We start from the raw sequence: 27,633 nt of genomic DNA, 5'->3' as shown, positions 1-27,633 counted from the left end.
GGTCCGCAGACCCCTGCGTCAGAATCACTGTTGGTCTTTGTTAAAAATTCAGATTCCCTGGCCCTGCCTAAGACTGAAGGAATCAGCAGGTGATTCTGCTGCAGGGCACCTGTGGAAGCAGATGATTCACATGCATGAGGACTACACACATAGGCTATGGGCATTATCGCACAGACAGCTGCATAACATCCTAGGGGACTTCAGCCCTGCTCAGCAGTCTCTAACCAAACTTGCTCTCAGAGCCGCCCGGTCTCCCGCAGGCGCAGAACGGAACTGATCACGGGCTCCTGTACGCTGGGCGGGGCTCCCTAAGACTCCTCCCGCTCCGAACAAGCCGATGCAAGGGGCGGGGCTCTCCCTAAGAAACTTAATTCCGGCTTCTCCTTCCTGCCCCGCCCCCGGATCTCAGACCAATCAGACGGCAGGTTGCTGAAGCTCGGGGCCAATGCTCGGGGCCGTCCTTATTTCCTCCGTGCAGTTTGAAACTGTCAGGTTGCTGCTGAGGAAGACGCTGGACTCACTGTTGTCTCAGCGGCGACGCGGAGACAAGACGCGGAGGAAGGAGTCCGTGTTTGCGGAGAGCCGAGGTGGTGGGTAGCGGCGCCGCGGGCGAGCCCCGCGCCCCTGGCGGAGGCACTGGAGTGGGGTTTAAAGTGTCTCGGCCTGGGTTGGCGCCCCCGGGGATCGGACAGGACAGGGCTGGGGGCATCTTCCCGAAACGCGGGCCCTTCAACTGTTCTGCGGGGCGGCAAGGTCGAGAGGTTTTTTCCCTCCGAGCCGTCCGGGAAGAGAGGGCAGGAGTGAGGGGTGCCTGAAGTATAGCGGTATTGTCGCTATAGGTTCGGGTCATTTAAAACGTTAGGGGGTAAAATGACCATGGCTAACCCTTTGTTTTTTGGGGTTTTTAGAAACATCTTTATTGGAGTATAATTGCTTTACAATGGTGTATTAGTTTCTGCTTTATAACAAAGTGAATCAGTTATACATATACATATGTTCCCATATCTCTTCCCTCTTGCAACTCCCTCCCCCCAACCCTCCCTATCCCACCCCTCTAGGTGGTCACAAAGCACTGAACTGATCTCCCTGTGCTATGCGGCTGCTTCCCACTAGCTATCTATTTTACGTTTGGTAGCGTATATATGTCCATGCCACTCTCTCACTTTGTCACAGCTTACCCTTCCCCCTCCCCATATCCTCAAGTCCATTCTCTAGTAGGTCTGTGTCTTTATTCCCGTCTTACCCCTAGGTTCTTCATGACCTTTTTTTTTTCTTAGATTCCATATGTATTTGTCTTTCTCTTTCTGACTTACTTCATTCTGTATGACAAACCCTAGGTTCATCCACCTCACTACAAATATCTCAATTTCATTTCTTTTTATGGCTAATACTTTGTTTTAAAGTAAGAATTCGATTAACACAGGGATAAGAGAAAGTGATTGAAGAGAACTTGTAGCCGTTTGCTTGCTCGCAGCTGCTTCTCCCTCTGTAGTCCCTGACGTGGGGAGGGGCTGGCGCACCCCCTCTCCTTGCCTGCAGCTAAGACAGCTCAAGGGCGCAGGGACGTCACCCTGCTGCCCGCTCGCACGTTAATTCACTCTCTGCCTCTTGGAGGTTAATTTGAATTCCCGGACCTCGCTTCCCCTATCAGCCAGGCAATTACCAAGATGTAATTTGATTTCTCTGGCAATAGACAAGGGCTCGGAACTTTTTATCTCGTGGTTTCTGATATCTTGGGTTAGAGAATACTGAAAATTTAGTTATCTGATGTACATCTGCTTCCCATCAAAGCAAGTTTCATTTTTCTCCTTTGTCTCTGAACTAGAAACAGTAAGGAAAATGCTACTGTTGGTAGAGTTTTAGATAAACTGTCATACCTTGTTGGCATCAAAACAGGGCAGATGGAAGATTTATAGCATATTTTCCAAAAGTACAGTAGTTGTTTTGTGTCTTCAGTGTCTATATTCAGAAATTCTTTTTGAGATCTGACCATACTTCTCAGCTTATTTGTTTTTTAAATAATCAGCACCCCCCAACCCCTGCCCCCCTTATTACCAGTCTGCAAGCACATCCTAAAGGAAGAAGGGAATTGAAATAGAAGGGACAAAGTTACCACAGTGGTGGATTTGAAGTCCGTGAAGCAGCCATTCCTTGCTGCAGACGTATGTGCTTATTTTATCCTCCCTAATTGGCTTAACTAAAGTCAGTCATGCTGAGATTTCATTTACTTATCATGTCTCTACACAGTAATGCTCATTGAATAAAGTTGAAATTTCCTTTCCACAGTCTAACCCCAACCTATGTTTCCATTCTAATATTGCACTTCTCCCTGTATCTGCCCTTTCTATTTCATTTTCTTCATCTCTTAATTTTCAGCCCACTGTGATTGAGACTTGTTCCACTGTCCACTGAAATTGTTCAGGCTAAATGCCCCAGCAACTTCCTGATTGCCAAATTCAAGGGACTCTATCAGATTCTCATCTTCCTTTGGCATCTGTTTCTGACCACTCTCTCCTGGAAGCTTTTGTGATGCTGTTCTCGTTGTTCTACTGTTCTGACTTCCTTTTCAATCTTTGCTGGCTCTTCTCACTTCCCCTTTAAATATTAGCGGTTCTGATTTTAACCCTCCTCTTGCTACAGTAGTGGCCCTTAACTTCACTAAGGTTATAGTACCCTCTGGACACATTGGAAGCTGAGAATCCTCTTCCTAGAAAAATACACATGTGCTAAAAATATTGCATACAGTTTGGGTATAAGGACCTCAGAATAAGCACTCTCTCTCACACTCCTTTTCATAAGTGATCTTATCCTCTCTCTTTTTTCAGCAGTTCCCATTATGCTGACGATTCCTCAAAATGAATCTCGAAACCTATACATCCAGTGCAGGGCTCCCACCTTGCTTAACTCCAGAAAGTACCATTCACATTGTAGCCATTGTGAATGGCAGTCCTTGGAGTTGTGCATTGCATAAGTGGTGTGCCCAAGATACTGCATACCGGCAGCCTCACTTCCGTGCCTCGGAGGCACCTCATACCCAACCAGTCTGATAGTGAGCCCATTACCCTTTCTCCCAACCTGCTTGTCTTCCTGTATTCCTTGCCTTGGGGAGTAGCACTACCATCCATCTAGTTGCAAGCCAGAAATCTGGAAGAGATCAACATTTCCTCCCATTAACCCCTTAACCAATTGTTGATCGTGATCTCGAATTTCCACTGCCATAACACAACTGTCTTACAGGCATAACTCCGTCCACTTCCCATTGCTGCCTCCTCCATTCAGGTCCCCATTTGCCAGAGGGAACATTTATCTCTTGGACTACTGAAGTTGGCTCTCCGTTGCTCTTTCTTCAGTATCCCACCTCTCAAATCCATCCTGAAAGCTGCCAGAGTGATCTTTCTAAAAGACAAGCCTGATCATGTTATCACCTGTTTAAGACTTTAATAACTTCTCTTAGAAGAAAGACGAAACTTTTTAACATGACAAAATTATGATCTTCCATGATCTGGCTGCTCCTTACCTTGCCTGTTTCATCCTTAGCCAAACCTTGCTCTGTACCCTTTGCTTTAGCCTCACAAACTACTTGCAGTTCCTGGAGTATGTGTCCATGCCTCATTGACTTTGCTTATGCTGCGCTATTGCCTTGCATATCCTTTAATCATTTATCTGTCTTTCAGGTCTCAACACCCTGATCGTTTATTCCCACTCCTTCATACCCTCATCATCCTACCCTGTGAAAAAGGCTACTCTGACCTCCCTACTTTGTGCCTCTGTTGTTTTAGGATCTAACAGCACTTTTTCTATCAGTCATTTCTAATATATACATGTCTGGCCCTCCTTACAGATTGCAGAGTCCTTGAGGACAAGGACTTCTTCATCTTACCTTTCTCACCAATGTCTTACATATAACTGGTGTTCGGATCATTTGAATAGTCATAATATGCCTTTTAAGGAACTTATGTACTTGTTACTACCAGTAATGTTATTATTATTTATTTTTTTGGTTAAGACCTTAAACAATTTTTCTTTGCATGGTATTAGAATCTATTGTTCCATATAGGCTTGCTTTTCTTAAAATAGTATTCCCAAAAGGTCAGTTCGCCAAGCAGAGAATTTACACAGGTTGTTCCTTCTCTCTTGGTTCAGTATCTTGTGGGAAAGGATGCAGCATCTAGGTCCTCACACACTGTTGAACAGTGATCACACGTTCTGATTCTCAGCAGCCCCTACCATGGATTTTTCTGGGGAGCCTCCATTTTTTCTTTAACCTTTCATGTATTTGTCTCATCTCCTTGACTACGTTATATACTGGGAAGTGAGTCTTTGTCTTTCTTGCCCAGTGATTTCGTCTGTGGGTGTTCAGTATGTTGAATGATTTTAACATATCGAATGGTTATTGTTTATAGGGTAGGATGTTATTACACACACATATATGTATATAGAAAACATTTTACTTTAGTTTAAATATTGCAAAAAACAAACTGAATTTAGCTTCTCCTGTTTTATAGTATTTGTACAGAATGTCATCAGATGAGGAGAAATGCTCACCTCCAGTTTTGCACAATGAATCCGACCGAGGCAGTTCTGTCTCTTCAGAACTTCAGGTAGGAAGACATGTCTAAATTTGTCATGACTTATTTATTTCAAACAAGAGACAATATGAGGGAAAACTAGGAATACATTTTTCATTCATTCATGCCATTTACATTTATAATGTGTATCAAATTATAATAATATCAAACTTTGGGAATTATTTTACAAGCCTTGGGAAATACCTTACATTGTTTTAATTAACCTTTCAGAAAATAATCATGAACGCTTCCAGCATTCTCTGTACAAAGGCTTCAAACAACACAGTGAGAGGAGAAGCTGGAAATCTGAAGAAACATTTTTTCTTGAAATTTTCTCTTTGTAGCTTTCTCATGTGAATGCTGCTTTCACTTTAATGCAAATTAATCCAATATCAAGCCATCCAGAGTTCTGGGGCCCTAGATTCCCCAGTGTTCCACTGTTGGTTCTGGCCCCTGTTGCCATACCATTCAGCACCTGCTGGTGCCCAGGACCTGGACAGTGACAGGTACATTGACTACGGAAGGCGTGGCTTTTATATGAAATGTTTTCAATTTCTTTTAATTCTAATTTTATCATCAAAAATATGGATTCAGATTTCTAGAGTAGATTTTAAATGAGAGAATATGGACACGGTATATCTTGGGTTTTATGGTTATATTACTTAAGAGGGGAAAAGCTGGATGGTATGTTTATGCCTAAGTAGAGTAAGTTGTTACTGGCACTGCATAAGATGACAGAAGCTTCAGGGAAATATTTTATGAAACAGATGTGTTCCTTTAATTGAAATAACAGGTTTAGGAATTGGGAAGCTATTGGAAAAGTATCTGTGAATATTTACTAGGGTAAAAGTGGTCTGGAATTGTGACTTAGATGTTTCATCCTTGCCTTCCCTTTGGATGTTACCTCTCCCATATAGTGCTATCTCTTTAGGCAACAGTGTTGTCCTGCACCCTTCATCTTTGCCATATCCAAACTTCCTTCAGGAGAGAACTGATTAACTTATTTATACCTGTGATATTGTGAGTTATAATAAATAAATAGTTGGTCTTCATCCCATTTCTGCCACAGAGCTCCTAAACCTATTGGAATTTCCTAACTAGTGAGAATGATGGTATCTTTTGTTATGTTGATGATGTGACTTTTGGACCTCGCCTAAGGATGGGGACTGGTTGCCAGGAGAGACAACCATGTTATCAGAGGGTTGAAACGTTCAGTCACACCCCCCGACCTCAGGGAGAGGGTCTTGGCAGTTGAATCAATCGCCAGTGGTCATTGATTTATTCAATTATGCCTATTTATTGAAGCCTGCGTCAAAACCCAAAAGGACTGGGTTTGGGGAGCTTCCAGTTGGTGAACACGTGTAAGTGCTGGGTGACTGGCCTGCCAGGAGAGGGTACAGAAGCTCCATGCCCCTTCCCCATACCTTGCCCTGTATATTTCTTCCATCTGGCTATTTCTGGGTTATATCCTTTTACTGGTAATCTAGTAAGTAAAATGTTTCTCCGAGTTCTGTGAGCCCTCTAGCAAATTACTCAAACCCAAGGAGTGGGTCTTTGGAACCTCCAGTCCATAGCTGGTTGGTCAGAAGCACAGGTGATAACCTGGACTTGCGACTGGCATCTGAAGTTGTGGGGTGGGGGAGGGCAGTTTTGTGGGACTGATCCCTTCACCTTTGGAATCTGATGCTATCTCTGGTGGAAAGTGTCAGAATTGAGTTGAATTATAGACACCCAAGTGGTGTCTGAGGATTGCTTAGTGGTGGTGGGGAAAAAACTCACAGGACCTTTAATACTAAAATGTAAACACCTTATAAGATCTTCACACTTTTTTATCACACAAGCAGCACCCAAAGACTCAAACTTAGAGTAAGTGCTAATGATAAGCATGTGACAAGGTGTGAAGTCACTGGCTACCACACAGCTCATCACTCCCGTGTCATAAGGAGGGACTGACCCCATCAGATGTGCTTGAGTTTGAGTGGCTGGTAGTTGGTGTGGACCACCTATGTCATAGTTGTGTGCTCACCTGTACAGCTTACTTGAGCAGATGTGTACAGGTGTGAAGTTAAAATAACAACAAAACATAAACTTGTACAGAGCTACAGCCTTTCCAATCTATGACATGTTCACAAGAATTTGACATCAATGGCAGAAGGAGCTTTATTCCAACTAACAAACAAATTTAATAATATACAGCTTCTGGCCTGTTAAAATTTAGTATATATGTCACCTTTGATAGTGTATGCTCTTTTATTAATTTTTTAAAGAGTTAAATAGCTTAAAAATGAAATATGAAGAAAATATTGTGGATTCCCTGAAGTACCTTCTTGGAAATTAGTTTGAAACGTATTGATATTGACTACTTACATAGTCTACAAGGTAGTTTTGACTTCAGAACTCTGACTGCAATTACATCTATTCTTTTGGGAAACACAAGACACTATGATATATTCATGGCCAGAAACTTGAGTGTGTTTAGACAGTTAAATATTCTTACTCATAGAAAACAGGGAAAAAGTAAGGGTTGCTAATTTTCAAACACCTATACCATATCATAATGGTCTTATTAAGGTAAGGTTCTTTCTTTGCTTTAGGCAGAATCTCTGTTAACTCAATTCAGCAGATATTTACTGTGACACTTCAAGGAGGTAATTTTTAGCATCATTTTTCTTCATCCTGAAGGTGAATCAAATAATAAGACAGTTATGACCAATGAAATGATGATAGTGGAGTTTTCTGTATCTGAACTAAACTTTTTATGGAGAAAGATTAATATTAATTCTTTAGAATAATGACATTTCATATTCTTGAAAACCTTCCCCCCATTTTTACTGCAAAGATGTTCTCTGGGTCCATGGCATAATATCCTTAGAAATTACTCCTGAATAGGAATATTTGTTGCCTCAGTGACCAACCCCTTTTGAATGGAGACTAAGTTCCAGTATATTTTTTACTTCACTGATAGAATTTTTTGGTTTGGCTAAACAAATATCTAACTATCTATATTAGGAAATTCCACTTTTTTTTTTTTAACTTGAGGAATATTCCTGTAAGGTCTACACTTTATGGCGTGCTTTTTTTTATCCTCCTTTGGCATGTGCCATGATGTGCCAGCAGGTAGAATGCAGGTTGGCATTGTGTTCTCTTTTTATCTTCAGTATTCTTTCTCTTCCAGTATCTCTCATACTCTTTCCATGCTTACATATGAAAAGAGACTCAGGGTTGTTGTAGAATTGGGTGGGAGCAGGGATTGATCAGAGCCAAAACTACTTTTCATCCCTAGACCTTCCTGTTGTGGAGTCTTTGGGAGCAGCATCTTAGAACTAAATTTCAGAAAAGCAGAGAAATTGCCATGTCTTTTCCCACCTGCAAGCAGCTACCAATTGAAAGAGGGCTCTTCTGTGTTGTAGATGTTGATCAGCTTCAGGAAACTGCTCTAGGTAATCTGTGTCACCGTTTTAAATTGACATGCTGAAGGAATATGGGTACTAAGGCATTAGCACTAGAAGAAATTTGGGTAGGTATATTTGTTGGATTTTTTGCTTGTTTTTAAGAAATTTTACTTACTACAAGAGAGTGAGTAAATAATGAATGAAAAACATAAAAGTACACATTCCTTACTATCGTTTGGGCATACTGTTTCGGGAACTGAAGTAGGAAACATCTTTGTGCCTTTACCATTCTTTTGCCTGAGTGTGCCTTGTGACAGGGATATAATACATTATTTATTGTTGGCTTCTCATAGGAAGAGTATGAAGAACTGCTTCGTTATGCTATAGTGACTCCAAATATTGAATCAAGTGCTTCGCAGCCGTCTCATTCTAAGGGAGAAGTGGTGCCAGATATTAGAATTCCTACTATAATTGATGATATTCTTCAAAATCCAGGTTATGTATATTTTTCGAGATGTCTCTTCATTTAAGATGTTACTGAGTTTTTTAATGCTGTTGACTTTTGATTGTGAAAATACTTCTCCAATGATTCTTCTCAATCAACAGTGTATATCACTATAATTTGGGGGAAATTTTACATTTTAATACTTTTTCTTGGCTCTTATATAACAGTTGGATTTTTATTTGAACTTCATTTAGCTATTTTATGAAAAGTCATAAAATTAGAGCAACACTGTAGCAATTACATGTCTTTTAGTGGAGTATGTTGCATCTCTGTACTTGTTACAATGGTTTTATGCCGGGAGACACTGGAAACGAAATGCCCAAGCCCCCAAATTAGAGATGGTCTATAAGTAGCCCTCAGAACCCCTTAAGTTCACGAACCATGTGCTAGGACTTTGTCAGCAGTATTTATACGGACCTGGAGGACTGTTTGGATTGTTACTGCAAAGGTGAACCCATTTTTGAACTGTGTCACTGACAGAATTGAGAACTAACACAAACCAGGATGTGTGTTGATAGATGAGTGAGTGAAAGGTAGAGAAAGGAAGATAAAGCTCCTTTTACCAATCTGTTCCTTATTTGATACAAGATTCCAAACAGCTCACTCAAAACAAGCATTCTTTCAAGGGGTGCAGATAGCCCTCCTAAAACAACCCTGATAATGAGCAGTTATCAACAATAAGCATAACTCCAAGGATCCCTTGTTGAAGCACATGACACAGCCTAGTCAGAGCCAGCAGGCTCTTGGGTTTCTGGTAAGTCACAGCCCTAGTGTCTGTTGTTCCTCTCCCTCTGTAGACATGGAGTTTTCATTGCTCCTCAGCCTATGACACTGGATCAACAAATAGGACCAGAACCTGAAAACATACATATTTCTTCTACATATTTCTTCTAACACTGAAACGTACTAACACTGAACACTTTCTGCCCAAATTCTGTTGATCTTCAAGAGATATGAGCCTTGGATTTATTCATTCTCCATCAGTGATCTCGACCATGTTTTGATTATATGCACTTCCTACTGAGCAAACCCAAAGTGCTGAATACTGTCTTAAAGCAATCACTTTGGACCTAAGAACCCTGGTCTTTTCTAGCATGTAAGATAGTATTCATTTGTTTATGCTCTGCCCTTTTCAAAAAGGATTTGAGATCTAAGCGTACAACATGCAGTGAGTTTAGATATCCTAATTCACACACAGACTTGGTTAGAATGGACTATGTAAATTTATCCCATTCTCTTTACTCTTGGTATTGCCGTTGCTTGGTAAATAGGGTGTGTTGAAGTTGACAAAGTCTCTGTAAGCCTCTGACACAGCCATCCTTGTGAGGTTTTTTTCCCAGTTTCCTTTTTGCCGTGTATTAACTAAAGGTTTCTGAGGTGCAAGTAAAGAAGTCCCTGTTTGGGGGGAACCGGTGTCACTTTAGTTTGAATGCAGCTAGTGAAAAGCAGCGGGCCCCGGAAATATCCAGTGTTGTAGGATAAGACAGCTTTTCTAAGTTCTAATGTCATTCATCCACTTACTCTTTTAGTGTGAATTGAATGCCATTAGTAGACTGAATTCTTTTTCATCCATATTTTTTGGGTAAATTGAGCCTATTAATGATACAATAAGACTTTTCGAGTCACACTTTTTTCTTTCTTCCTATTAACGTTCCTGTATCCCAGCATACTGTATTTTCCTTGTTCTAAAATCTGACTTGTGTACAGCTACCTTCTTAAATTAGGTGTGTGTGATTAGGCATTCTACGTAAGACTGGTTAGGTTTAATTAAAAGAAAAATCTCTTTCTTTTCAGCAGGAAATAGCCCTGCAGTAAGAGAAACGAGGATGGAAGTTGGAAAAAGATGTGATTTAAATATTTCAAGTCATTCAAAGACAGACGGTAGGACTTTTCCTTAGCTTATTTTTATTAATACACAACATTTTGTGCTTGGTGAATAGTATCCATGTAGTAAGGGGAATAATTGCAGCATATTACTTATTGGCAGGATTTTAAAATGCTATTATTACTAATTTATTAAGTAATACTATTTAAAATAATTTTGGGGGCTTCCCTGGTGATGCAGTGGTTGAGAATCTGCCTGCCAATTCAGGGGACATGGGTTTGAGCCCTGGTCTGGGAAGATCCCACATGCCGCGAAGCAAACTAAGCCCGTGCGCCACAATTACTGAGCCCACGCTCTAGAGCCCGTGAACCACAACTACTGAGCCCACATGCTGCAACTACTGAAGCCTGCGTGCCTAGAGCCCGTGCTCCGCAACAAAGAAGCCACTGCAGTGAGAAGCCCACGCACCGCAACGAAGAGTAGCCCCCACTCGCCGCAACTAGAGAAAGCCTGTGCGCAGCAATAAAGACCCAACGCAGCCAAAAATAAATAAGTAAATAAATTTATAAAAATAAATAAAATAAAATAATTTGGGGGACTTCCCTGGCAGTCCAGTGGTTAAGACTTCCCCTTCCAGTGCAGGGGGTGCAGGTCCAATCCCGGGTTGGGGAGCTAAGATCCCACATACCTCGCAGCCAAAAAAACAAAACAGAAGCGATATTGTAACAAATTCAATAAAGACTTTAAAAATGGTCCACATCAAAAAAATCTTAAAAATAAAATTAAATTATTTTGTAAGATGTCAGATACTACAATTAAGACAGGTTAATGCATTATAATGTGTGGCATTTTTTCCTAAAACTGCTAGATTAGAGAGCAGATTTTTTTTTTTAATATTTATTTACTTATTTTGGCTGTGCCGGGTCTTAGTTGCAGCACGTGGGATCTTCGTTGCAGCATGTGGGATCTTTTAGTTGTGGCATGCATGAGGGATCTAGTTCCCCAACCAGGGATCGAACCCGGGCCCCCTGTGTTGGGAGTGTGGAGTCTTACCCACTGGACCACCGGGGAAGTCCCAAAGGGCAGATATTTTTAAAGATTCAATGGGATATCATTTTGGCCAATTTAATTTTTTTCATAAACCAGAACATTATTTCCCAACTTTCAGGCATCCATGTACAAACTTAATGACTTTTGTCCCATCTTTATACCACCTGTCCTATTATTTAGTGTTTTTCTTTAGATATATTCATTTTTAGCTTAAATTGATTTTAAAAGGAAAATTTGTATCTGTCATTATTGATTATCGCATAAAAATAATATATACTTGTTACAATTAGAAAGCAATGGTTAAAATAAATGCAACTAAAACAAAGTTGTTAAATTTTGACCGGATACTAGTAGTGATGATATGTTCAGCCTGAAGTCTGTTTTTTCTTTGTTGAAGGGTGAGATTAGCAAGTGTTAAAGAGGTTGTAAAAGCATACTAACACCAGACTGAAACTTTTTCTTTGACGTAGAATAATAAAAATAGACTTTTCTTACTATGTGATTCAGTGTTATTTTTTATTTATTTTTTTTTCGGTACGCGGGCCTCTCACTGTTGTGGCCTCTCCCGTTGCGGAGCACAGGCTCCGGACACGCAGGCTCAGTGGCCATGGCTCACGGGCCCAGCCACTCCGCAGCATGTGGGATCTTCCCAGACCGGGGCATGAACCCGTGTCCCTTGCATCGGCAGGCGGACTCTCAACCACTGCGCCGCCAGGGAAGCCTGATTCAGTGTTATTTAATGTAAGGACCATTTAAGCCACCATATAAGAAATGCCTCTGTCCTTTAGTTTTCTCACTTATAAATGGAAGACTTGGAGCCTCCCACATTCTTAAGTTGATGCTATTTTTTAAAATGTGAGTATATATTTAAAAACAACAACAAAAAAGCAGAGCCATGCTTTTTCCCTGAGTGCAGATCTAATTGTAGTAAAAGAGAATACTCATGTACTTTGTCATTCTGCATTTTTCTTTGGGTTCCTTAACCATCTTCAGAACATGTAGGTAGTGTTTCATTGTATGACTAGCCTGAACCATTTTTTGATACATTTTTTTACACAAAATATATGTATTAGGGAATGATTTTCCCTTTTGCAAAGTATTCTGGAAAGATTTACTTTTAAATAACAAGTTCTATAGTAGATTATTCTTTGTTTGATACATTCAGTAAGGAAAAGAGGAAAGCCCTTCAGTCTTGGTTATTAGGACCCTTATAGTAAAAGTGTGAGATACTTGAGAAGTTATGATGAATAGTCTGTAATTCCAATATTCATGTGTGATAAAATAGTAACTTTTCTATTTTTGTGCTTTTTAAAGATAGATACCAATTCTCTTTCTGGCTCTGGCTCTCACACCAACCCCCCATGTACATGGGAAGGAGGTGGGAGTGATGTACATATGTACATACATATATATAGATACATATATTTCTCACCTATATGTTGAAGGCTCACAGGGTACCTTACAACTGAGTGTTTGATAAACTAAACTAGTCTCTTATAGTGTTGAATTTTAGTAGTGTTAAAACCCACACCATTGTTTTACATAAAGTAATAATGACTTATATACAGCCACTCTGACCTTGGTCACTTAACCCTTTCTAAACCTCAGTTTCCTCATCAGTAAAATGGAGATAATAATACCTTTTTCTTAGAGTAGTGTGTATTATGAGCTAATCCTTATGACGTTTTTATTACAGGAACATAAAAAGCATTTAGTAAATGTTGATATGATGATGTGAATGACAGTAGTTTCAGCTCAGGCTATACCTAGGTATATGAAACATCCTTATTTGGGATAGAGGTCATTTGTGGGTGGGGGAGGGAAGTGTAGGAGACTTCTTGTGCTGGTCAGTCCTAAATCAGTGACAATACTGAAATTTAAAACAGCCAGATTCAGTACACTGAAAGTCCATTCTCTGCATTTTCCTCAGCCTCCATTGATAACTGACATCTTGTAGGCTTCCAGTATAACTCCTTACCAGTTTGGGTTATTTTCAATTTAGCTAACCACTCCAACTTTTCTTTTCTTCTAGGGTCATCACCAGTGTCGTCCCCAAGGAAATCACCTCACCTGGTTATGGACTTCTTCAGTTCGAATCTTTTAGTTGACTCTTCCTCACCAAGGTCTAATTCTAGTCCTGTAGATGCCCATGAAGTAGTTGGGACCGATTTTCTTATTTCTGATGAAAACCTTCAAAAGATGGAAAATGTGCTTGATCATTGGAGTTCAGGTCTTAAGGTATTACAGTGTTCACTTACAATTGTTTAATATGTAGTATAGCAGTTTTGCTCTTGATTCCACTGTTTATTCTTCTTTTCTTTGAATTAAAAAGTTAAAAAAAAACAAAAAAACTTTAGTTGCCTTAGATCAGTCCAGTGTCTTAAATCTATGCCTCTCAATCGTTAACATCCATGCGAATCATCTGGGGATTCTGTTAAACTGCAGCTTCTTATTTGGTCAGTCTTGGCCATGGTCCAAGATGGTGCATTTCTTTTTTTTTAAATTTTTTATTTGAAACGCACATAGTTAGACCTGTACCACTTTTTAAAAAATTTTTTTTATTTAGTTTTATTTATTTATTTTTGGCTGCATTGGGTCTTCGTTGCTGCACATGGGCTTTCTCTAGTTGCGGTGAGTGGGGGCTACTCTTCATTGCTGTGTGCACGCTTCTCATTGTGGTGGCTTCTCTTGTTGTGGAGCACAGGCTCTAGGCTCCCGGGCTTCACTAGTTGTGGCACGTGGGCTCAGTAGTTGTGGCTTGCAGTCTCTAGAGCACAGGCTCAGTAGTTGTGGAGCATGGACCTAGTTGCTCTATGGCATGTGGGATCTTCCCGGACCAGGGCTCGAACCTATGTCCCCTGCACTGGCAGGCAGATTCTTAACCACTGCGCCACCAGGGACATCCCTAAGATGGTGCATTTCTAACAATCTCCCAGGTGATGGTTCAGAAGCCATACTTTGAATAGCAAGGTTTTAAATAGTTGCTGGAACAGCTCTCCATGTGCTACTGAACTTCTCGAGATGTTTTGAAAGGCTCAGCCTGTGTGACTGAGAGAGACACCTATTGAGCCTTTCCCACATCATACCTATGACTAATGGAAATGTCTCCTTTTATATGAAGCATAAGACCCAATTTTAGCAACATGTATTCATTTTATAGCCACTCTTATAGCAACCACAGTGTATAACTGATAAATCAATAAAAATTGATTTTTATTCTGGTGATGTTAGTGGCCTCTAAATAAAACAAACTAATCCAGAAATGGCAGTTTTTCTGCTATTTAAAATATAATGGAGAAAATGACAGTTTTTCTGAAACAGTTTGAGAAAACTGAGTATTCACATATGTGGAGAAATTATGGTCATGAGAGTTTTGTGGCATCTATATTTTCTCCATTAGTTGGAACCTTAAATTCTAGAAGTAATCTTTTAGTATAATTTCTATCATTTTTCTCCAGGGAACAGGTTTCATACTTCTAATGGTGGCGTTAAGTCCATTGGAGTAATGTACCACCAACCATTTAAAAATTGTCCTATGTTCAGTTAACCATACTGTTACCCAGTTTTTTGATACTGTTATCCAGTTTTTTGATAACATGATTATTTGGTCTTTTTATTTATGCCAGTCAGTAGGGTGAAAAGGGATCGGTCTTAGCAATTTGTTGTAAGGTGGCTGTTGTGATGAATGATTTGGAGGACGAAAACATCAACTCCAATGGTTTCCACTGTTCATCTCTATCTAAATAATATCCCAGTCCTGTGGCTCAGCCTAGGCCATAGTCCTGCATTTCCTTTTTGTCTGATCCACCTTAATATGGATATTTAAGTCCTTGAGTAAACAAAGGAACTGCTTATTAATGAATGAGACCTAAAAAATATTTTAATGACACTAAGGTTTCATACAAAGTAACTTAAAATAGGGGAAAAAATCATGTCCTTAGTATGGTGAATGTGAACTAAGAAGAGCTGTGACTGTTGAACTTGCAGATGTTTTCATTAGTGGATTTTTTTTTAATAGCTCTTATGTTGATTGTTCTGATTTTTAAAAATTTTTTCTTAATTTCAGTGTCATTTTATGAAGTGGTATTAAGGAACAGACTACTTAATTGTCAGTATATTTATTTTTCAGACAAACATCATATCTGAACTAAGTAAATGGAGACTTAATTTTATTGACTGGCACCGAATGGAAATGAAAAAAGAGAGAGAAAAGCATGCAGCAGATATAAAACAACTGTGCAGCCAGATCAACAGCTTGAAGGAGCTGCAAAAAACCTATGAAGTCTCCATTGGGAGAAAAGATGAGGTCTTCTTTTTCATACTGCTTTTTAACTGAGATTCAGTAAATGTCTTGCTGGGTAATAAATGCCAGGAACTGATTGTTTAGATCATTACAAGATACAAAGGGAAGATCATTTCAGAAACTGGTAGAAAAATAGATGCATAGAAACAAGATTTATTCTTCACATTAAATGTGCCAGGATCACGTCATTTTATCTTTGCCATCACGTTTTGTATGCTCTAAGAGTGCATATTAAGTGTGGGAACACTAGTTTTTTCTTCCCAATCTTTTCTTCCTAACTGCCCTTAACAGAATGTCAGGGAACCACCATTACCCACATTTTCAGCCATCCTTTCAGAGGGGCATAAGTATCCCACATTCATTCTATCTGTGATATGTCTTTATTCATTAATGAAGTCCTTCATTTTGTTGATAAGCACAAGAGCACTGTTTATTTCACTTTCTGTCAGCCTCTTAAGAACTTGAGAGTAGGGTTCAAATCTGGGCTAATTTTGTGCTTCCCAACAGCACCTTGAACAAAGCAGATGGGCAGCAAATCTATAGCTCCCACAGGAGGATGGTGACCTTCAGAGAAGAGGGACTCACAGCAGACACCTCAGCTACTTGTCTGCAAATGCAGCACTCACTGTTTTAATGAACTAGATAAGATTATCGGGTTTTTTAAACATACTTTTTTGGGGGTGTTATAGGGTGCAATGTAAAATTGATCATTTTACGTAGTTTGCTTTTTTGAAACAATAGATACTAATGTCAGTCATTTTCTCTATTAACCTCAAAATTCTCTCCTAAGGTTTTAAAATATTTTATTAAATTTAATTTTTTTATTTCAAAACTGTCACACGCAAAAAGAGTATATATGCATGTCCAGTTTTTGAAAATAAAGTGAACAGCCATGTGCCACTACACAGCTTAATGGACTATTTTTAGTATCTTAGAATTCCTGCCCTTTTCCACTTTTGAAAATTATTTAAAGAACCAGAATGTCTCTCAGTAAATATGCCTAATTTACCAAATCTCTTTTTAATGGGACCATTTTTAGATATATATTTCAGTTACTCAGTTCTTTATAAGAAAGAATATTGGGCTTCCCTGGTGGCACAGTGGTTGAGAGTCCGCCTGCCGATGCAGGGGACACAGGTTCATGCCCCAGTCTGGGAAGATCCCACATGCCGCGGAGCGGCTGGGCCCGTGAGCCATGGCCGCTGAGCCTGCACGTCCGGAGCCTGTGCTCCACAACGGCAGAGGCCACAGCAGTGAGAGGCCTGCGTACCGCAAAAAAAAAAAAGAATATTATCTCAGGATTTAAAAGCCTTCATAGATTTTTTTTTTTAAAGAACAGGAATAATATCACTGAAAAAGTACATCAAAGTGTAACAATTATTTGCTTTTATGAGTTTGTTGAATCCAGAAGATCATTAAACAATTATTGAGAAACTTCTAATCCAAGGTATTGAAGGTATTTAGGGGCTAGAAAGATATTTTAAACCTGGTCTCTGCCCTCAAGTCTAGTGAATAAAAACATTTTGTATACGTAGTAAAACTCTCAAATGTATGGTTGTTTTTCTTGAATTAAATTCCAGTGATCATATTAATTTTCATATACTGTATATAAACATTTTATTGATTATTACCAGGATACACATAATGAAGATTTCTTTCCTCTTTTGTTCCCCTTCATTCATTGATAAGTAGTGTATTCATATGGGAAAGTTTTTTAATGAGGTTAACTAGATGAATACAGTAGTGATCCATAAGTATTCTCTCTAGCATTTTTTGATATATAAAAAAACCATTTTACTAATTGCTGTTTACAGGTGATTTCTAGCTTGTCTCATGCCATAGGCAAGCAAAAGGAAAGGATAGAGTTGATGAGAACATTCTTCCGCTGGCAAATCAGCCATGTCAAATCCAGACAGGACGTAAGTGTGAAAAAGAAAAGCTGACTGACACTTATTAGACTTCTGAACTCAGAAGCATTTAGAATCATGTATTAGAACTCTTGTTCAAGTCAAAGAAAGATTTTTTTAGTAAGTCAAAATGAATTAACAATTTAATGTTACTCTTGTTTTAAAGGAACTTGATTTTGGTATGGCTTGGGAAAAAATACTTCTTATATTTTATAGACTTATTGATATATCATTTTCTACTTCATAGTAGGTTAGTAAGAACTGTACCGAAATTACAGATGTCCTGGTGGTGGAATCCCCTTTAACAAATTTGACTTCAGATGTAATCACATGAATTTATCACCTTTAGCATATCATATGCTTCCTATATTATTTCTACTTCTAAAATACCTGAATATATCATCTTCATAAAGAGGCAATACTATATTTATACATTATAAAATTGCATGTTTGTTGCATAACTTGCCTTAATAAGAATTAAAGAAATCCATGTCCATAAGCTTTTTAAAAATTATCCTTAGTTTATATATAATTTAAACTTGAATATCTTTTAATTAAGTGAGCTGAATCAGCCGCATAGCACAGGGAGATCAGCTCGGTGCTTTGTGACCACCTAGAGGGTAGGGTGGGAGGGAGGGAGACGCAAGAGGGAGGAGATATGGGGATATATGTATATGTATAACTGATTCACTTTGTTATAAAGCAGAAACTAACACACCATTGTAAAGCAATTATACTCCAATAAAGATGTTAAAAAAAAAAGTGAGCTGAATCAGTATATCAGTATAAATATAAGCTGAGAATAGTAAGTTATTGTATCAGAAGTAGAAAAGTATGAAAGTATATATGTATCCCAGAAGAAGGCAGAATACAGAGACTCAAAGAGTGTAGGGGATGGAGATTTTATATATATATATATATATATATATATATATATATATATATATATATATATATATATAATTTTTTTATATATGATGCCCATGTGAGTCATGGAGTAATCTTTGTGCATTTAGTTCCAAGAGATTAATATTTAAGGAAAAGGCTGTTACTGTCATGGAATAGGATTTCTCCTTTAAGAATACTTGTTAGTGCTTCTTTTTTAAAACTAATCCCAATAGATTAAATCTACATTAACCATATTTAAAAGAGCTATTTAAAACTGAGTCATATTTTGAAAGTTATTTATTGGGTGACATAATGAGAATATGTTCAACTGTTAGTTGAAATAGTTGAAGTTGCCATCAGTTTTTGAATAAAAAAATTTTTTAAGAAAATCAACAATTGGATATGCTCCTTCAAAAGAATTTAAATTCATTGATAAAAGAAGAATAGCATATGTTCCTACTAGGATCATTCTGGTACTAAATATGATGGTAAAGTATGTAAATTAAATTAATCTGCTTATGGTGGTGGCCACCAAGCTGTAGAGAAAGCAGGGCCATCTGGAGCCACAGTCACCACCCTTTCTGCCTTCCAGCTCCTAGCCCTGTTTTCAGCTAAAAGGTCATGCGAATTCATAACCAAGATGGCAAGGGGCAAGTTAACTCATTTTCTTTCGTTTGTTTTTTTGTTTTCCCCCTACCTTGATTAGTTGCATAAAGCAATGATGTAATGGATAAGAGCTTAGGCTCTGGAATGAGGCAAGGTTGGCTTTTCCCTTTCTGCCTGTGTGACCTAGGCAGGTTGCTTAACCTCTTTAAGCCTGTCCTCCATCTGCACATGAGAAAAACACGATTACACAGTATTAAATGATAATACATGCATGTACCCTGCTTCCCGCAGGCTTATGTTTTTTGTTACTACTGCCAGTATATTTTACCAGTCCACTGTGTTTTTGAGGTTGTATATTACTTTCTTTTAGGTTTATGAAAGTAAACTAGCTGACCAGTACTTCCAGAGAACTTTACTGAAGAAAGTCTGGAGAGGCTGGCGGGCCATAGTACAGAAGCAGTGGAAAGAAGTGGTGGAACGAGCTTGCCAAGCAAGAGCTGAGGAAGTCTGTGTCCAGATTTCCAATGACTATGAAGCCAAAGTTGCAGTGGTAAACTTTTTTTTTCACTTTTTTAATAAAAGTAAAAAAGATGGGTAGCATCACTCACTGTTAGTTTACAGTTAGGCAGAGTAACCCATTTCTCCAATTTCATTCAGTGCAGTGTGGGTTCAAATGAGACTACTGGGAACAAACAGTACTAGTCAGACTTACAGACTTACTTGTTCTTTTAAGTAGTTATAACTTTGACCTCCAAACCTGTGTTAAATCTCTTGCATGTACATTTCTCTTGGAAATGTAAATCAGCCACAGATCCTTACATCTCTAAGAAAGCATACTTTCTTAGGCTTCTTTTGGCCTTTATTTAGCCAGAAATAAAGACCAAAAACAAGTATTTATCCTGATGTTATTTTAAGTGTACTATGTTTTTATAATGTTGGTATAAAGTGGTTGTATATAAATTGAAGTTATTTAGACTTATAACAATAATATTAACATTGTTTCCATGGGAAAACGTTTGAGACCCAAAATGAAAATAAAACCATACTAAAGAATGCAGTAGGCCTCTTGAAATCAAATATTAAGAGGAAAAAACTTTTTTTCATCATTATAACACTTAATTCTTAAAGTTTTATTATGCAAATAATTTTCTGCAAATGAAAATGACATGCAAAAATGCAGTCCCTTTTTTATTTTTTAAAATTTATTTTAATTTTTGGCTGCTTTGGGTCTTCATTGTTGCACTGGGCTTTCTCTAGTTGCGGAGAGCAGGGGCTGCTCTTCGTTGCGGTGCGCAGACTTCTCATTGCAGTGGCTTCTCTTGTTGCAGAGTACAGGCTCTAAGCGCAAGGGCTTCAGTAGTTGTGGCGCATGGGCTTAGTTGGTCTGCAGCATGTGGGATCTTCCTGGACCAGGGCTCGAACCCATGCCCCTTGCATCGGCAGGTGGATTCTTAACCACTGCACCACCAGGGAAGTCCCATGCAGTCCCTTTAGATTTGGTCTGTGGGAAAGTGTTGTACCTAATGGCACTTTGCACTTTAAATTCTATAGATAACATCTAGTTAAAAACAACTGTTACTGTTGCAGGCATTTAGTTATTTTTTTCTGAAGGGGTGAGGGCTGTTTGGGGCTCTTAATATATTTTGTCTAGTATCCTACATAAAAATTTTATGGTGAGAAATAACATCATTCTGTATAATTAGAACACATCAATCAGGATTGGGACTGGTGTAAAATTCCCTTTGTTTAAACCCTGACTTTATGGTTAGGAATGAAAATGGTTTGTTGATGGAGACAATAGAGGTTAGATGCATCTTTTAAAATAAACTGAGACACAGCAGAAGAGGTATGTGGTAAAGTGATTTTAGTATTTCACACAAAAATAACTTCACAGTATAAGTCTCTTTTTTTTTTTAAACAATAGATATTCTTCCTTGTGTCTCAATTTTTTTCTCTTCTTTTTAAAAATTTTCCTGATTTTAGTTATCTGGAGCTTTGGAAAATGCAAAAGCTGAGATCCAAAGGATGCAGCATGAAAAAGAGCACTTTGAAGATTCCATGAAGAAAGCTTTCATGAGGGGTGTATGTGCATTAAATCTTGAAGCCATGACTATATTTCAAAGCAGAGGTGATACAGGTTAGTATTTTAAGATTCTCTGCCTACTTTCAAAAAGGATTTGAGGAGATTTCAGTGATTGGTGTGGTCTGCAGTACTGATTTTCTGCAGTACCTATGTCTTATCCAGGCACTGCTATTTTTAATATCATGGTGTTATATTCAGTTTTAAATCTGCCATGAAAATTCTCTCAGTCATGGTTACTTACAGTATCTTATATCTGATCAAGTAAACTGTTAACTCAAGTATTTAGGCTCAATGTTATAATACTGCTTTGAATGTATAACATTATTTTAAGGCTCTTTTAACTATAATGGTAATGCCTTTAAGTATAAAATTTCATTTCTGTTTTTTTCTAAGTAGCCAAATTCCTTAGACTGTTTTCATTATTAAATATTTCTTGTCTATTCATGGTTTCCCATTTTTTAAAAATTGCTTGTCTTCCAGTGCAAGAGAGTCCTCAACTAAAACTCATTTTCAACAAGTATACATATAGGCCTATCTATAGAAGTTGAGTAAAATAATTCTATGTCAGGAAAGGTCCATGTATTGGCTAGGATCTGAGTGGCTTTTGTCATCCACATGGCTTAGAACAGCTTTGCCACCAATTTACAAGGAGGCCTATTTTCCTCACTGGGTTTTAGTTTTCTTCTCTGAACAAAGAAGATAATATAAATCTTCCTTACCTGCTTCATAGAGGGTTCTTGTGAGAATGCAGTGAAATATAACTGAAAGCACTTTAAAAGACAAAAAATACTTTAACATGTAAGAGGATATTCATGATGTAATTATTGCAGTCTTAAGTCAGCCTCCAAAGTTTCATGTACACATTGAACATTTTTGCAGTATTTCCTCATATTAAATCCTGTTTGAAACTCAGTTTATTTATTGAGACAATTTCATTTTGTACCATCATTAAGATGATTTCAGTCCTGTGAATAACTTGTCTGTGCTTGTTATGCCCTCATTTTAAAGCCTCAATAAACGGTTTTTATTTCAATTGTGCACGCTATAGATGGTAGTGAGTTAAGGCAAATCGTTTTCTTTCTGAAACAGTCATGGTATGTGGCCCACATGCAAGTTAGAAACTTAGAATCATAGAATCTTGAAGCTGAATGGTTTATCTTGCTAATACCCAAATGAGTACTTGATTTCTCTAGTAAATCGTCTTTTAATTGAGTATTAATGCTAAAAACAAACTTACCGTCCCCAATGATTGGATAGTCTGCTTTCAGTTGTCATTGTTAGCAAGTTGTATATATTAAATTGAAGAATTTAATTATCTACTTGTAACAGATACCGGGTTTCACAAGTACAGTGAGAAATTATAATCATTAGAACTTGCTACATTCAATTGCAAGAAATCTATTTCTCGTAACCTACTTAAGAAGGTTACGAATTTACTTAGGACAGAGTGTCTTACCACCTTAATAAATTTACCGTCTTAAATTTTAAATTCAAATACAGCTATGTCTCTTACAGGCAAATATCCATAACAGGACTTTGAGAAAATGTATTCTGATAATTATACAACATGATTTATTTTGCTCCTGTTTTTTTTAAGTCTACTATCATCTGCAGCTAATGCCAGATTCTGAGATCCCAGCTGTTTTCAGTGGCCTTGTGCTTTGTTTCGTTTTGTTTAATTTTGGCTGTGCCGTGCAGCATGTGGGATCTTAGTTCCCCGACCAGGGATCGAACCTGCACCCCCTGCATTGGAAGCACGGAGTCTTAACCACTGGACTGCCAGGGAAGTCCTCTTGTGCTTTGTTTACCATAACAATGGGTAGTAAAGATAAACAGGACTAGTAAGACACATGTTAGCAGTACACACTAGTGTTGATGGAGCTACCAAAGGCAAGAGTTCAGTGTAATGTAATGCTGGATTTGCTCTGTGATATCTGTCTTGTGGCATTTTAATAACAGCTATTAAAATAAAATTTTAAAAATTCTCACAAGAGGAACTTCCCTGGTGGCGCAGTGGTTAGGAATCCATCTGCCAATGCAGGGGACACAGGTTTGAGCCCTGGTCCGGGAAGATCCCACATGCTGCAGGGCAACTAAGCCCGTGTACAACAACTACTGAGCCTGCGCTCTAGAGCCTGCAAACCGCAACTACTGAGCCCACAATTACTGAAGCCCGCGCACCTAGAGCCCATGCTGTGCAACAAGAGAAGCCACTGCAATGAGAACCCCGCGAACCGCAACGAAGAGTAGCCCCTGCTCACCACAACTAGAGAAAGCCCGTGCACAGCAACGAAGACCCAAGGCAGCCAAAAATAAATTAAAAAAATAAATAAATTTATTTAAAAATAAATTCTCACAAGGAAAAAAAAAATTACTTCTGGCCCCCTTAAAGCAATTTTTTTTTTTTTTGTGGTACGCGGGCCTCTCACTGTTGTGGCCTCTCCCGTTGTGGAGCACAGGCTCCGGACGCTCAGGCTCAGCGGCCATGGCTCACGGGCCCAGCCGCTCCACGGCATGTGGGATCTTCCTGGACCGGGGCACGAACCCGTGTCCCCTGCATCGGCAGGCAGACTCTCAACCACTGCGCCACCAGGGAAGCCAAAGCAATTGTTTTTTATAATGCAGATTTTAATAATACAGTGTTTCTAATGTACTGCTCTACTTGTTAGAGCAAAATAAATATGTATTTTTATCTCTTCTGATTCTCTGCTAGCCATAATCTGCAGTGCATCTCATGTTGTACAATATCCTAATAAATCTTATAGCTTAGATAAAAGTTTCTATGAGGTAGACAAAATATGTCAATACAAATGGCCTTTAAAGGGATACCTGCCACTTTTTAAAGTAGTTTTAGGAACAGTAGAAAAATGCTTTCCAACTGAAAAACATACCCAGTTAAAGTGAGAATAATTACTATACTGGTTCCACATAAGTCTGCCACCCACCTAAAAAAAGAGACAATCAGTCACTTTCTATGAAAAACATGTTAAAACTCAGTGTGTGTGTTTTGTTTTCAAAGCAAAAGCAGTATATGTTGAATTCATCTTTCATCAAATTATTTCAAAGGGCCTATGCATTGTAATCCTCATTAAACTTTGTTAATGAAGTAACTATTGCTCTATTTTATGTAAAGATAGTCTAAGACAAGAACTTATACAGAAGTCCAAATTTCTGGATGGAACTTATACAGAAGTCCAAATTTTTGGATGGAACTTATACAGAAGTCCAAACTTCTGGAATTTCTGGAATGAGGACAACATGGAAAACCTTTTCAGCATAGGGCTACATAATGCCCTCTATTCATATATTCTGAAACATCTCAGTGACTGAATATTGAAATCCTCACCCTGATGTTTGGTACCAGGAAGATATAGTCTTTTTTAAAAAATTTTATTTATTTTTGGCTATGTTGGATCTTCGTTGATGCACACGGGCTTTCTCTAGTTGCGGTGTGCGGGCTTCTTATTGCGGTGACTTCTCTTGTCGCGGAGCACAGGCTCTGGGTGTGTGGGCTTCAGTAATTGTGGCGCACGGGCTCTGTAGTTGTGGCTCACAGGCTTAGTTGCTCCGTGGCATATGGGATCTTCCCGGACCAGGGATCGAACCCGTGTCCCCTGCATTGGCAGGTGGATTCTTAACCACTGTGCCACCAGGGAAGCCCCGAAGATATAGTCTTAAGTGGAAATTTTAACCAAATTCTAATGCTGGGGGGTGGAAATCTAGAATAGGACTCTTTATCCTGGCTTCTGGAAGCTGACATTATTTGTTCCTTTGATCTAAGATTAAGGTTCAGTTTTGAGAGAAGGTTTCTATATATGTGTCACTAAAATCAGTTAAATGTGCAAATATGCTCTTAATTCATGACATATAATCTACCTGCAAGAACTCATTTCTTTTACAGTATCAAAAGTAAAGATTTTAGTGTTACTTATTGACTTATTATTGCTTGCTGAAAAACTCAAGAATTAAAAATACATTGGTTTTGTTAGGCTAAGAGCAATAGATGGTAAATGAAGAGGGTATGGTGATATCAGAAAACTATTCTAAAGATCTAAATACCAGGCCATTTATCAGGATAGTTGTATTAAATAATGCAAAGAACATAAATCTTTAGGCACAATGTGACCATATTATAATAGTGGTTGTAAGGTCCCAGCTGAGTACATAATTTATTTTTTTACATAAGAGCAAATCATTCATTAGCTTTCACATGTTGAAGGAACTGGTCTGAAGTCTTTAGTGGTTAATGCTGACATTAACCAGTTAACACTGACAAACTGCATTAACCGAACAGTGTTAACCTATCTAGTATATGACACATTTCTACATTTCTGCTGGACCACATTTTGGAGATTATGTATTTTCACTGTTGGGAATATAAAAGTAATCTTAACTTGGAAGAGTGTTAATGGAATTAATTTGTGATTTATAGGGACAGACTTCACAAATAATAAAAGGGAAGAGTATGGTCCTGGTGTTCAAGGAAAAGAACATTCTTCTCATTTGGATCCTTCAGCTCCTCCGTTGCCCTCAGCGGTGCCGCCATCCCCACCAGCGGCAGCCCTGGGAGCCACCTGCACTGCTGCCTTTCCCTCTGCTGCTTCCATCACTCCTGCCGGGGCTGCTTCCACTTCCTCTGTTCACCTTCCTGTTTCTGCCCCTCACGGCGCTGCATCGACAGCTACAGCTTCCTCTACACAGGAAGAAATGGTCAGTACAGTTAACTCAGGTGCCTATGTTGGGAAAAAGGTTCCAAACTTGTTTGTATATTGGATATTTTGAACTCAGAACATGTTTTCCCATGGAGAAAAGAGTCTATATGGTCTTTAGGCCAATCCACAGAAAACATTTAATACACAAGGTAGCTAAAACATGAATTTGTAATGAAAATAATACCTGAAACTTCTATTACAATAGTGATAATTAAACAAAAATGAACTTATTAATTTTAAAGGAAATCAGTGGGTACTTTCAAGGGCTTAGGAGGCTAATGGCTTTTTTGTATATTCTTATTTAACTACAGCTTCCCTTTTCCTGGATGCAGACATATTAACACTACTCTGTAGTGACTCCATCTTGGTTAGGTTTTAAGTTTTCATTTATAATTGGAATGAAGATAGGAATTGTTTTTCCTAAAGTCACTAGCTGCTAATAGAGGAGTCCATAGAGGGGGAAGAGTACTGAATGAGGATGGCGTATTTGTGGGAGAATTTACCTGAAGTTAAATTAATCAAGCTATTAATATGCATACTGTGGTTCTGACTTCTCGGCCTCCTGTCGTTAAACCTGTATTCTTCAGTGTCTCTCAAGTGAAGGGCACAGGGATACAGGCCAAGCTTATCAGACTCACCTCTGCACGGCTTTTTTTTAAATAAACCCTATGCCCTTAGAGAAATGCAAATCAAAACTATAATGAGATACCATCTCACACCGGTCAGAATGGCCATCGTCAAAAAATCTAGAAACAATAAATGCTGGAGAGGGTGTGGAGAAAAGGGAACACTCTTGCACTGCTAGTGGGAATGTGAATTGGTACAGCCACTATGGAGACCAGTATGGAGGTTCCTTTAAAAACTACAAATAGAACTACCATATGACCCAGCAATCCCACTACTGGGCATATACCCTGAGAAAACCATAATTCAAAAAGAGTCATGTACCAAAATGTTCATTGCAGCTCTATTTACAATAGCCAGGACATGGAAACAACCTAAGTGTCCATCATCGGATGAATGGATAAAGAAGATGTGGCACATATGTACAATGGAATATTACTCAGCCATAAAAAGTAACGAAATTGAGCTATTTGTAGTGAGGTAGATGGACCTAGAGTCTGTCATACAGAGTGAAGTAAGTCAGAAAGAGAAAGACAAATACCGTATGCTAATACATATATATGGAATCTAAGAAAAAAAAAAGGTCATGAAGAGCCTAGGGGCAAGACGGGAATAAAGACACAGACCTACTACAGCATGGACTTGAGGATATGGGGAGGGGGAAGGGTAAGCTGTGACAAAGTGAGGGAGTGGCATGGACATATATACACTACCAAACGTAAAATAGGTAACTAGTGGGAAGCAGCCGCATAGCACAGGGAGATCAGCTCGGTGGTTTGTGACCACCTAGAGGGGTGGGATAGGGAGGGAGACGCAAGAGGGAAGAGATATGGGAACATATGTATATGTATAACTGATTCACTTTGTTATAAAGCAGAAACTGAAAAAAATAAAAATTTTCCATATAATAAACATTATGTTTAAAAAACAAAAACCCGGGCTTCCCTGGTGGCGCAGTGGTTGAGAGTCCGCCTGCTGATGCAGGGGACACGGGTTCATGCCCCGGTCCGGGAAGATCCCACATGCCGCGGAGTGGCTGGGCCCGTGAGCCGTGGCCTCTGGGCCTGCGCATCCGGAGCCTGTGCTCCGCAACGGGAAAGGCCGCAACAGTGAGAGGCCCGCGTACCGCAAAAAAAAAAAAAAAAAAAAAACCCTATGCCCTTCTTCCCT

General features: G+C 38.8%; 1 protein-coding gene across 2 annotated transcripts in view; it reads left to right on the top strand.

Moving 5' to 3' along the window:
* Window positions 1-476: 476 nt before the first annotated feature.
* Window positions 477-27,633, top strand: part of POC5 (POC5 centriolar protein) — a 33,687-nt gene continuing 6,530 nt past the window's right edge. The window contains exons 1-10 of one of the 2 annotated variants that reach the window (XM_065874819.1): window positions 477-590; window positions 4,506-4,601; window positions 8,314-8,455; window positions 10,263-10,346; window positions 13,385-13,578; window positions 15,470-15,646; window positions 17,458-17,562; window positions 19,415-19,594; window positions 21,028-21,181; window positions 25,560-25,837. In XM_065874819.1, coding sequence (XP_065730891.1) covers window positions 4,518-4,601; window positions 8,314-8,455; window positions 10,263-10,346; window positions 13,385-13,578; window positions 15,470-15,646; window positions 17,458-17,562; window positions 19,415-19,594; window positions 21,028-21,181; window positions 25,560-25,837 — 1,398 coding nt within the window. In that variant the 5' untranslated portion in view covers window positions 477-590; window positions 4,506-4,517. Of the gene's footprint in view, window positions 591-4,505; window positions 4,602-8,313; window positions 8,456-10,262; window positions 10,347-13,372; window positions 13,579-15,469; window positions 15,647-17,457; window positions 17,563-19,414; window positions 19,595-21,027; window positions 21,182-25,559; window positions 25,838-27,633 lie in introns of those variants that run through there. The other variant, XM_065874818.1, reaches the window with a different exon arrangement.

The sequence above is a fragment of the Phocoena phocoena genome, chromosome 3 (genome assembly GCF_963924675.1).
Source record: "Phocoena phocoena chromosome 3, mPhoPho1.1, whole genome shotgun sequence".
NCBI classification, from domain to species: domain Eukaryota; kingdom Metazoa; phylum Chordata; class Mammalia; order Artiodactyla; family Phocoenidae; genus Phocoena; species Phocoena phocoena.
This window is presented reverse-complemented; position numbering and strand designations above follow the sequence as displayed.